The sequence below is a fragment of the Callorhinchus milii genome, unplaced genomic scaffold (genome assembly GCF_018977255.1).
Source record: "Callorhinchus milii isolate IMCB2004 unplaced genomic scaffold, IMCB_Cmil_1.0 Scaffold4, whole genome shotgun sequence".
Classification (NCBI taxonomy): Eukaryota; Metazoa; Chordata; class Chondrichthyes; order Chimaeriformes; family Callorhinchidae; genus Callorhinchus; species Callorhinchus milii.
This window is the reverse complement of record NW_024704745.1, coordinates 57,070,540-57,083,729: the sequence shown is the minus strand read 5'-3', so window position 1 is coordinate 57,083,729 and position 13,190 is coordinate 57,070,540. Positions and strand designations below refer to the sequence as shown.

The 13,190-nt window shown below is 42.5% G+C and overlaps 1 protein-coding gene across 1 annotated transcript in view; it reads right to left on the bottom strand.

Annotated features, from left to right (window-relative positions):
* LOC103184403 (NADP-dependent malic enzyme) overlaps window positions 1–11,290 on the bottom strand; it is a 76,103-nt gene extending 64,813 nt beyond the window's left edge. The window contains exon 1 of the mRNA XM_007902360.1: window positions 11,077–11,290. Within this exon, the coding sequence (XP_007900551.1) occupies window positions 11,077–11,286 (210 nt within the window). The 5' untranslated portion in view covers window positions 11,287–11,290. The remainder of the gene's footprint in view (window positions 1–11,076) is intronic.
* Between the last annotated feature and the right edge of the window lie 1,900 nt (window positions 11,291–13,190).

Here is a 13,190-nt window from a genome sequence, read left to right as displayed (position 1 = left end):
TGATGTCTGTTTGATGACATTTAAAAACTTAAAGACCACCCAAGACCTGTGAAAATTGGCTGCTGTATAAAAACAGATTTATATTGGCATCAATTTGATCTCCCAAACTGAAATGTGATTTATGCTGCATTTTCAACATTGAGTCAACATGAAAATTGCATCAAATTGGCAACGTAAATAAACAAATTATTTACATGAACAATGAGCAATTTATAGTCTTAAAATCAGAACAGAGGTCTTGAAGCTTTTTTTCGTACAGAAGCTGTGAAGATGTGGAACACTCCAACCTAGAAAGCTATATTGGTGGAATCAACAACAAAAAAATTACATTTATAGAGCTCCTTTCATGTTGGGAGGACATCCCGAGGCGCTGAACAGTCAGGACCTGAGCATAGGGAAGGCACGATTGAAGAGGAGGGTCTTGAGACCGGCCTTGAAGGTGGCAAGGGAGGAAGCAAGGCGAAGGGACTGTGGATGGAGTTCCAGAGTGAATCAGTTGGGATGATCAAGAGATGGACAGAAACTTTGGGAAGTAGAGGTATTAAGGGGTAGGGTGAAGGGTGGCAATGCGATTAAAAAGATCTGCAAAGATCTAACAAATTGGTGGAACATGCTAAATGGCTTCTTCCTGTTCTAGTTCTTCTATGTTCCTATGCAAGCCTTACAAGTACCCCAGAAAGAAGTGGAGTCCTGTGACTCAGTGGTTAGAGCACTCGATTTGCAAGCGAGAGACCCGAGTTCAATTCCAGGCAGGGCGAAACCTTGGGCAAGTTTCCTTACTCCACACGCCTAATAATAATCCCTCCAAAACAAAAACAATAATAAATTGGTCATTTTCAATCTAAGGCTGTTTGTGGGACATTGCTGTGCGCAATTGGCTGCCGCGTTCGCCCACAAATATGCAGTCAATTCACTTTACAGTGTGTTCTGTGAAACGCTTTGGGATGTCCTCCCGACGTGAAAAGCGCTATATCAAATGCAAGGATTATTATTATAACTTCAGCATGGACATCAGCTTCAAATGGTAGTGGAACTGAGCTCTTCTGACATACTTAAAAGTACCAATCAACAGGAATGAGGAGTTGCTCAGTTGCATGTCCCACTTGGAGGAGAGACAATATTCACTTCATGGAAAGTCCAGCCTTTTTGTTGCTGAGCTTAAGCAGTGGAAAATAAATCAGGCCATTGTCATTTGAGTGATTTGTACCATTTTTAACAATGAAGGATTTCAATGTGGTGATTGAGTTCCATCATTAATTATGTATTTATATACAGTACTTTTTAAACTGCTGTGTTCTTTAATACAAAGACCTACACAGTATGATTTTGTTTGAGATTGGGCGTGTCTGCCAAGTAAACAATGCCTAAGTGATAAAATGTTACTGCACAGATTGAGGCCCATGTTGCAAAAACTATACTTACTAATGCTATTTTCACAACCACTAGAAGTGGAGCACTTGACACTCACTTGTTACATTACTGTATGTGCTATATGTGATAAAGAAAATTGATTTATAAGCAACAGTTCTCATTTCTAGGTGTCTAGCCTAGGTATCAGCCTGACTCAGTGGTAGCACTCTTGCCTCAGAGTTAGAATATTGTGGGTTCAAGTCCCATATCCTACTGGGATGAACTGTTACAACTTTGAGAAAAATTATCAGTCACTCTTATACCTCTTAGTTAATCTGTGGCACGGTGGGCAATTAAAGATTTCCAAAGAATGTACAACATGGAAACAGGCCAAGGAACATTGTTAAAATAAAAATGTTCAGGAATAGGGAGTTCTGGAATTTTTTTAAAAAAAGACAAGAGAATAAGAGTGATCAGACAGATAGTTACGCATTAATAAAAGGGTAGATTTATCTATTATTTTCACTACAATGGATAAATACCGTCCCATGTAAACGTAGCTCAAAGTAAAACGCTCTTACCAAATTTTGATAAGACTGTCACTATCGCAATATTCCCTGTAGTAAATGTTACAAAGAGCATCATTTTACAACATCTCATCTGTGCTATGAAGACAAGTGAACTCTGATCATACCATAAATGTCAATAGTTTGACCTAGCTTGGAGCCACCAGTCTGATCCGAGGATTTTAATTGCGGCAACTCAATGGAAATATTCTGTAGAACCGGGAATATTGCCTCTTGTACTTATCAGCAGCTGACTTCAGTTTTACATTGTATGAGAACTAATAGGAAACAAAGGCATTGGATTGGTATCTTGATCCACCTCATGTACAGGAACCAAACCAAAAGCATGTGCCTGAAGTCTATATGAAAAAAATTCAATTTGTTTGTTGGTTTGATGAGCCTATTTATGGTCATTCTCTGCAGTCAATGGGGGATAATAATAATCCTTGCATTTGATATAGCGCCTTATCACGTCTTCTAGACGTCTCAAGTGCTTTATAGAATATGCTGTAAAGTGAATTGACTGTATATTTGTGGGCGAAACGCGCCAGCTAATTGTGCACAGCAGTGTCCCACAAACAGCCGTGGATTGAAAATGACCAATTTATTATTGTTTTGTAGGGATTATTATTAGGCGTGTGGAGTAAGGAAACTTGCCCAATGTTTCGCCCTGCTGGAATTGAACCCAGGTCTCTCGCTTGCAAAGCGAGTGCTGTAACCACTGAGCTACAGGATTCCATAATAGTGCCGAATGCAACAGCAAGACGGTTCATTAGTTAAGAAAGCTTTAAAAAGCGTTAAAGTTTAAAATGCTCCAAAACGGATCGTCTGTAGAGTTCAATGGGGGACTAACAGCTTAAATACGATAAAATATTTCCACACAGTTGTCATTTGCTGTACTATCGTGAAGACACTGAGTGTAGGGTGGTCATGATATTGTAAACGCAGACCACCCAAGCCGATACTGATATGCATGGGCATACATGTGGTTCAAAAAGTACAGATTTATTAGCACGGTGGTGAGGAAATCTCAGCAGCCTCAATAGTGACACTCGACACACTGAAATATCTGTTTTCCCTGAATAAGTTTTTTTTCCAAAAATGGTAACAAAATGTAATCAAAATATAAAACTCACAAACACAAATTGAACGTTTGCTGAGGCAGCTGTTGCTTCAGACATTCAGTACAAATAAATACAGGCAATTTAGATGAGACGGGTACCAGAGCAATTAGCCTCAAATCAGGTTACAGCTCAACTCAGAGCACCTGCAAGCAATATTGTTAAAAAATGGAGTGAAAGAATTTACAAAATGCAAGGAATGTGCCTGCAAAGTCTGTGGCGCAAACATTCTATCACTATCCCATACTCTATACATTATACCTGCTCCCCATCCCACAGTGGAATGAGTTCAAGATCCTCTCTCCCCGGTTTTAAGTCTGAAAAATGTTTTGATGGAAAACAAAGTGTCCAAGTGGAAGAGGAGGTGAATAATCATTGCACAGCAATTCTGAGGAAAGTTTTTTTGCTGACTGATGGAAACGTTGATGAGAAAGGGGAAGTCACAGAATGAAATCACATCAGAAACAAAAAAGTAAATCAAACAGTTGTTATCAACTTCTTCTGACTCAGCTAAGTACAATCAAAACTATCAGGACTCCAGACCAGAGTAAATAGCTATAAAAGAGCACATTACCAGAGTGACAGGAACATAACTACTGAAAGCCAATACCAGGCAGAAGGACTTGGAAGTGAAACTATTAACAGGATGTTGACAGAGATTGAGGAGCAGAGTTCAACATAACTGAACTGGATTGAATGACATAAAGCAACAACTTGAGACCACACTGGGAAGAAGATGACCCAACATTTCAAACTGCATCTATCTTCATTCAAATGAGATGTTAAACAGAAGTCTGTCTGTTCTGGTAAAATTAAGAAAAAAACTATGGCACTATTTGAAAAGAGAAGGAAGTTTCTCCCAGTATCATTGCCAAATATCGCCCAAATAAAGTTGGCCATTTACTTCACAGCCGGTTGAGGGCTTCTGGCTCTTTTGCTTAAGGATACAGTCGTTATACTTTACAGTAAATACTGTGAAGTGCTTTCGGGAGATGTTCTCCCACTGTGAAAGATGTTATATCAAATGTTATTACCTGAGGGAGCCAAGAGTCAGACCTTCAAACCATGATGTGCAGTGAGATGGAAATGATTTTCCGTGTTTCACCATGCACAAAGACTAATGGAGTGAAAGCAAACTAATGGTCTCTTTAAATGAAGGCTGAATAAATATATCTTGTGCATAATTATTAATAACTGATCGACCAGGTACATTTTAAAATAACATATTGTCAATACTATACTCCATTAAGAGACTCCTTTCCTGAGTGAAAGGAGTGTTATCCTTCAACATAAAAAGAAAATCACATCCGAACTCAAGGTTGTGGATGGAGACAGGATGCACAAATTAAATAGGAGAGTGTTTGCATTCAATCATAAGTTTAATTGTTGAACAAATAGCAGGAAGCATTCAATGAACTCGAGATGAAAATTGGATAGCAAACTTTTGTGATCAGGCACAATCTTGTCTTGGAATAAATGCACAAAAGAAGGAAATAGATACATAATAATTTACCAACTATTTTGCCTACTATCAAGTTAAACAGGGTCTGCTGTTAGGTTTTACAAAAGATTTGAATGAACATACATAAGAAATGCTAGACTTAAAAAGACCAAGGTCCATCTAGTTCGCCTTCCACCTTCCTGGAAGTCACATGCACATATGTCCCAAACTACCTATGTACTATATCCCATAATGTCATTTCCTAAAAGGAAACTATCTAATCTGGGCTTGAAAGAATAAACACCTCCTGCTTCAACCGTCTTCCTAATAAGAAGGCCCTCCAGCCCAACTGATCTTATTCTTCTAGAATATCCACCCTTCCGTCTTCTTAAGCGGATTCTTAAGAGTCATTGCCTCAACCACCCTTACTGGCAATCAATTCACTAATTCATTATTTATCTCCTGCAAAACCAGGTGAAAATAGTAATCCTTAGTGAAGGTTGCTCTGTAGAGTGAACAGCAATGTATATTAAGTCACAATAGGGAGAAAGATCGACACTGTGACAGCAGTGGCTCTAAGGGCATAAAGGACAATGTGAGGTCAATCCGTCGTAGGATTTACCGTAAAGTGCAGTGACTGTGTATTTGTGGGTGAACACAACAGCCCATTTGTGAAAGGAATGTCTCACAAACAGCCATGAAATTAATGACCATTTTATTTCAGGGACTGCTGTAGCTGAATTCAGCAGGAAAAAAAAACTTGTATAAAAAACTTATATCACACACTTTGTATAGGATAATATCTCATAGCACAACACAAAGTCAGGGTCAGACACCCAGAAACGAGAAGGACATTATGGATTTTGGCTTTTAATTGATGGCTGAACTAGCTCTAAGATGACATGCCAGGCAATGGAAAGTCAGAATCGAGCCACCCTCTGTGGCAGATTGGGTTTTCTGGTTCCTGAGCCAGGTGGGTCCGCAGTATTCCAGAGCACTGCTGATGACCGGCTCATCGGTAGGACCTAGAAGGGCAGGGAGTCATCCGACTCGGCTTCTGTTAACCCTACAAACCAAAGCCTTAATGGGTAGGGTGGTCATAGCAGCGGGAAAGCTTGCCGGACAGCAATATCAGTTGCAAGCTTTTGTGGTTTTAGCTGGTTAGACTCGGGCAGTAACCCAACACACTCTCTGGGTACGCAAGCCTTGGCTCTTGCAAACCTGCGCTTAACACTTTCCGGATTTGGTAAGCAGGATGCATCCCCCCAGGGAGAGAGTGCGCATGTAGTACAGCGGTTAGACCACTCGCCTCACAAGCAAGAGACCTGGGTTCGATTCCTGGTAGGGAGAAACCTTGGGCAAATTTCCTTACTCCACACGCCTGATAATAATCCCTCAAGAAAAAAATAAATTGGTCACTTTAATCAATGATTGTTTGTGGGACACTACTATTGGCTGCTGCGTTTTGCCCACAAATGTACAGTCAATTCACTTTACAGTATATTCCGTGAAGCTCTTGGAGATGTTTAGAAGACTTGAAAAGCGCTATATCAAATGCAAGGATTCTTCTTCTTAGGTGAGATGCGTGGAAATCTCAGTTTGGTTTGGATACTCAAGCAGAGTGATGGATTTCCACATGTGTCAGACACCTAGCTGACCAAAAAAAAGGGAACTATCATAGGGCATAGGAACATAAGGAGGCCATTCAGCCCGTCGAGCCTGTTCTGTCATTTAATTGGATCATGGCTGATCTGTACCTCAACTAAATCTTGAACCTAATTTTGGATCATGGCTTAATGATAGCCAGCTGGTTATTATAAAAAGGTGCTCAATGTGCATGAAGAACTGGCGTACAAACCCTTGTTTGTTTACAAATTGATATCATCACAATACAATAAATCACATCAAAAGACATCATACTATCTCTCAATTGTGACTTTGTGAGATCAACAATAATCAGTTCTTCTCCCTCTCAAACAGGAGTACAGTTTATAAAAACCTTTAAAGCTAAGATTTAATAACTGTCAACATGACTTCAGACGACTAAAAGCCATTCTTGATTAATGCTGTAAAAAGGGAAATAAACAGGCAAGACTGTGGATATTAACCAATCATCACAATGCTTCAAGAATATAGAAGGCATGGATCACATTGAATCAGAGCTAGGCACTTTGAGTTGTTAGCTTTCTGTGGCTAGATCGTGAAGCCAAATGATATCTATACAGGGTGCTGGGTGTGATGGGGGTGGTGCACATCTCTTTCACTGGATTGGGTGGTAATAAATAGATCCCTGGTTGCTCATTCACAACAGCAGTTCCCAAGTAAGGCTTTCGGAATCTTTATATAACAAGCTATACAAAATATATAGTATTTTTTTTAAATAGTCCAAACCTATCCCCTCACCCACTCCTGCCATAGCATTTTAGAAACCATGTAATGTATGAAGGAAATGTTCAGGTTTTAAAAGCTTGTGCCCATTTAAAAGCTTGTATCCATTAGCATACCTGTCTGCTTTCTAGTCATTTACACTAATCTGGAGCACAGTGGATTTGAGCAGCAGATATAGTGCATCTTTTTTCTGCAATGTTCACAACTGGAAATAGTAGTCAGATGAGTACAAGTGGGTAACTCAGTTGAAACTGAATCAGACATAAATATCGAGTTTTAGAGTGTTTGATTCATGGAAGGTACATTTCAGAAACAGAACATTCAGCCTATCCAGTCTGGCTGGTGTTTATACTCCATGTCTATCCGAGATCCTATCCCTTGTCCCATATCCCAGCTCCCCCCTCCTCCGATATCCTTCAACTTTATTTTCTTTTAACCATGAGTTACTCAACATTGTGGGTTACAATCTTGGTTGTAAAATATGACTGAGGTCATAGCTTTTTACTGAGCATTTCATACTGGTTAAAACATTGCATTTTAAGTTTACAGCAAAAACATTCATTATCCATCGCAGAAGCACATACTCCAAGGCAGTCAATGTTTTGTTGACCTGATGTTTCTGACCAAGCTGCTGCCTATTCTACAAAGCATTTCCTCCCTCTTCCCCTATCCAGAACCCCACCTCCACCGCACAGCAAAACAATCATCCATAATACTCTTAATTCAAAACGAGATCTATTTACAATGTACACTGTATTTCTTTGCTTTGAACCAGTGTTGTGAATGTTTGAACCACAAACATTCTGGTAGATAACCTCCAGAATGTTATCTTAAACAAGCCATTAACTGCATTACTCATGTTTGCATTGGGTTAATTCTGTTTACACAGTGAAGAGAAATCGCCAAATAATTTTACGATAAATAGGAAAACCAGAACAATTGTGATTGAAGTTATTATGGGGTGTAGTGTAATATATTAAATGCAAGTTATAAATAACAAGCTAGGATTTTGTTAAAAAAGAAGTTTCTTAAATGTGTTTCAGTTACTAAGGTTATTTTAAGTTATTTTTCCAAACAGGAAGATGACTCATAACTCAATGAATATCGTCTTAAATAGCTTATTTTGTCTTTCGAAACAGTCAATGTTTTAGCTGCTGCACTGCGTTCAGCTGCGCAACAACAACAAGATTACATTTGTATAGCGCCTTTTACATCGGGAGGACATCCCAAGGCGCTGCAAAAGTTAAGACCGAGGTCATTTGATGCCTCAGATTTCAAATGTAGCCAATGCTCCATTATAATAATCCTTGCATTTGATTATCCATCCAAACTTTTTCATTAATAAAAATTGAGAACGTTGTCCTCTGATTTTGTCTCTCTAAGGACAGCCAGACACCAACAAAGAGAGCCTTGGTCTTCCCCATAATCTCTATGATTCTAATCAGTGAACAGAATAAATCTACAGACATCAGAGATAACATGACTAATGGTGTATTTTGCCATGTTCGAGACACTTTTTTGATCAGCCAGGTGTCTAACATATGCGGAAACCCATCACCATGCTTAAGAATATCCAAACCAAACAGACTTCCATGTAACCCACCCACACATGGAAATTCCAGAAATGTTTATTGGAATGGAATGCGTACTTTCTCCCTAGAAGGACGCATCCTGCTCCCTTGCCTCCTTCAAGAGGTATCTCAAGAACCTCCTCTTCAACCGTGCTTTCGACCACCCTACTTCGCCCCGGCCCTCCACCCTCCCCAATCCGACCCCCAGCTCGGATTCGAAAAACCGACTGTCCAATGCCCATGTCTGCAGATGATGTCACCAAGAGGGAGCGTGTACATTTTGAAGGAGAGGATCAAGGACAAAGCTCTGAGGAACGCTGCATGAGACAAGGGCTGGAGGAGAAGCCATTTGTGGAGACAAAGTAGAGACGGTGTGAAAAGTGGGATCTGAACCAGTCCATAAAAGTTGAGGTGAGGAGAGGCGGTGCAGGAGGATAGTATGGTCAACAGTGTCAAAGACAGTGTTATAGAGGACGAAGAGACTTAGAGAGCCCTGGTCACAGATGGACAAAATGTCATTTGTCACTTTGACCAATGCTGTTTCTGCGCTGTGGACAGCACGGAAACCCGTTTGGAGTGGTTCGTAGAGGGATTGCACTGCGCATTTAACAAACCACAAATGCTGAACCCTATTCCCTATGATAGAGTCTTAACACCCTTTTTTTAAAAAAACTAAAGAAATGAACTGACAATAAATTAGGTTCATTCAGCAATCTATTCCACATATTCACTAACACTCAACACAAAAATCTTCTGATCTCTAGGTAATGAATGTATTAGTTTTGTGTTCTTATCCTGTTAGGCCTTGAATCATCCACATTGCTCTTTTCTGAACCATCTCTAATTCATTAACACCTTTTAGAAGGCAGGCTTCCCAAATCTTACAAATTATTCATTGGAATAGAATAATGCATTATTTTTAATCACAGAAGTATTACTACTCTTAGAACTTAGGCACAACGAAAAATAATAATAATAATCCTTGTATTTGATATAGCGCTTTTCACGTCGGGAGGACGTCCCAAAGCGCTTCACAGAACACACTGTAAAGTGAATTGACTGTATATTTGTGGGCGAACGCAGCAGCCAATTGCGCACAGCAATGTCCACAAACAGTCGTAGATTGAAAATGACCAATTTATTATTGTTTTGTTTTTTTGGAGGAATTATTATTAGGCTCTGTGTGGAGTAAGGAAACTTGCCCAAGGTTTCACCCTGCCTGGAATTGAACTCATAAGTAGGAGTAAATTGCACCCAAAAATGTGATCTGCCAATTGACTAACAACTGGGTTCCTCCTTACTTCCAGGTAAGCAGGCGTGTTGAGTAAGGAAACTTGCAGAAGTTTCATCCTGCCAAGAAACGAACCCAGGTTGCAAGGCGAGTACTCTAATCATTGAGCTGCAGGATTCCGCCCTAAATTTAATAATAGCTTATCTTATCTGGATTTCTCTATTGGAGCAAATAGTCCTTTCCCAACTGTCAATTCATTTTAATTGTATTAATCAGTAATATCAACCTTTCCCCCCACCCCCTCCCCCATTGTAAATAGTAAGGAATGATTGAACTTGCATTTCATAGTACCATCAAAACATCTCAAAATAATTCATAGGTAATTCCTGTTGCACCAGCAAGATATCAAAAATAGCCATGAAGTAAATGAACAATTAATCTGGAGTCAGAATATCAGGAGAAATGCCCTTCCATCTCTTTACAAATGGTGTCAAGGGGATGCTTTAAAGCAGGGGGGGGGATTGCATCCAGTTGCAGAGAATGGCTGAAAGCTCTCCCACCAATGATGGAGCAAAGATGGGGGAACATCAACAACAATATTCCATTTATAGAGCACCTTTCACGTCGGGAGGACGTCCCAAGGTGCTGGACAGTTGGGTCAGGACCCGAGCAGGGGGGAAATGGTCAGGGTGAGGGGAGGGAAGGGAGGGAGCGAGGAGGGGGTAGAGAGTCGAGAGGGGAGCTGAAGGCACGGTCAAGCATGTTAGCTGAGCGGCCTGGTCAGAAGGTGTTTAGGACACCACAGTTGGTAGGGAGGGGTATGGCCATTGAGAGATGTGAATGTGAGGACAGCGATCTTGCATTTGATCCGCTGGAGCTGACCCAGTTTGCAGATGACACTTATAGGACCTTTCGCAGGAGAGGACATTGACTGCATCTTGTGTGTGTGTGTGTGTGTGTGTGGTGTGTGTGTAGGAGCTGTGGAGTCCACAGAGGAGGGCGTCAGCATAATCAAACCTGGAAGCCATGCGGATGATCACTGCTTTGGTGGGTGGGGGGGGGCGGGAGGGAGAGAGGTTGTAACAAGGTAGTGAGGGGAAGCCTAAGCAGTGAGAGTCCTCCCTGGGAAACCTGATGTAACGTGGATGGAGATCCACCTGCACCGGGAGACGAGCGATAGGCACAGTCTGGCGTTTCATCACAAGAGAGAAGAGTCAATTCAACACCTCGCATTTACGCAGTGCTCTTCACACGGGGCAGCCTCTCGGATAGTTTTAACGGTGGTGGAGCCTGTTGCCGAGCCTGCGGGGGGGGGGTGACCCTCCCCCACCCTCCCCCACCCAAGAGCACCGCTGCTGATAAGCTGACACTCACTAGCGGAGGCGCAGTGCTGCTGCTGCGGCTTTACCTTGTTCAAGTGCGGGTTTCTGGTCATATCATAGCCTCTTTTCCTGGTGTGAACCTGCCTGGCGGAGGCGGCGGCGCTGCTCCTGCTGGCGGCCGCGAGCAGCTCCCCGGTGCCGGTGCCGGTGCCGGTGGCCCTGGCCCTGGGCTGAGCCCCGCTCAGGAGGGGGGCGGCGGCCCGAGCGGTGGTCCTCAGTTTCCTCAGGACGTCCATCAGTCTACAACAGAACGGCGAGAGACGGGGACAAAGCAGCACCGCGTCACAATGGAACCGATACACTGTGTCACAATCGAACCGATACGCTGTGTCACAGTCGAACCGATACGCTGTGTCACAGTCGAACCGATACAATATAACACTCTGTGGAACTGACACATTGTGACGCAGAGAAAGACAATCGCGCGGCACTGAAAATCAACCATCACCGCGATCCCGACACAGACCCGAGTCACAGGGAGACCCTCACAGGGAGTCACAGGGAGACCCCCACAGGGAGATCCTCACAGGGAGACCCCCCCCACACACACACACACCCACACTCACACCCCCCACTCACACACACCCCCACTCACACACAACCCCACTCACACCCCCCACTCACACACACCCCCCACTCACACACAACCCCACTCACACCCCCCACTCACACACAACCCCACTCACACTCACACTCACACCCCCCCCCACACACACCCCCCACTCACACACACCCCCCACTCACACACACCCCCCACTCACTCACACCCTCCACACAGGGCCAGACTAGACCTGGAGGCTGGACCGGGCCCACATACCTACCTTCTCCTCTATTAACTTTCCCGACTGGGGAGAGCGAGCTCACCGCGATTTATTTGGGCGTCTGACAGCTCATTGGTTTCGCTGACCCTTGAGTTCAATCATTCCCCCCCCACACAAGTTCAGAGTCAAAGTCGAGAGCGGGCGGGAGGATGTATCCTGTAACTGCAGAGGCTTTAACTGTTCGTGTGAAAGCGGCTGTGAAGTTGCCGGCAGTCTAACCTCCCCTCCCCCACACCCCCCCCCTCCCCTCCCCGCCTGACCCCAGGCCTCCCTTTCACTCGCTCTCTGTAAGGCTTCCCCAGTCACAGGAGTTGCTTTTACACCCTCTCTGCTCTCCACTGTTACCACCCGAGTTGCCCTTCTCCTCCCAGCAACAAACATGACAAGTGTAAACTGGGCTCTGCTTGCCTTTGGTCATCTTTGCTTTGCTGGGGGGAGAGAAGAGTAGACAGAGATCTCCCCTCCCCCAGTTATTTTCCTCACAGTGACTTATAATGACTTCCCATCTAAGTATAGTTGTCCATTGCAATGCAAATTGAGTCCTCATGTTGGGTATATGTAAGGAAATGGAACAAAATCATAAACCTTCTTCCCCCCCTTTACTTCTTCCCAGATGCATCAATGTATTGTGTGTTGGATTGGATATAAGAAGAATCCAAAGCATATTTTTTCTTGGCAGATGTGGATCTGATTACATTATTTTTTCTAATGGTAATTCATGCATTTTACTACCTTTCTATCCCCGCTGGGATTTTTGTTTTTGCAGGTTGAGTTTCTGTTTTTCTAGAAGACCGTGGTGTTTTTACAGGTTGAGTTGCTTTTTAAGAAGATTCTGTGATTTACTGGCGAACTCCCAACGGGGTTCCAGCAGCTGAATATTTCCTTGCAAGTTCATCTCATTCGCTGCTTCTTAACACCTTAAAACAGAATCCTAAGCAATCTATGAAGCTGTGGCCTTTAGTCTTGAGTGGTGTTACATTTTCTACTTTAGATCATTGCAGTAAGTGACAATATTTTGCACAGCTATTATCATAGAATCATTTGAAATATTCAGCATACGAGGCCATTCAAGCCAAGTATACAGAGTTTAATATGAAATGGTATGGCAGGAGAATAGGACTGTCACAAATTTATGATTGCTTGACTTATTGAATGATCTCCCAGTAACTCTTCTCGGTTGCTACAAATTTCAGCTACTCCTTCTGTGTCAGCACAATGGGTCAAATGGTCTCCTTTGGTGCTGTGAATTTCTATTGTTCTGATAATTTGATTTAAAAGTACAAAACATCTATTCTCATGCATGACATTTCAATAAATAC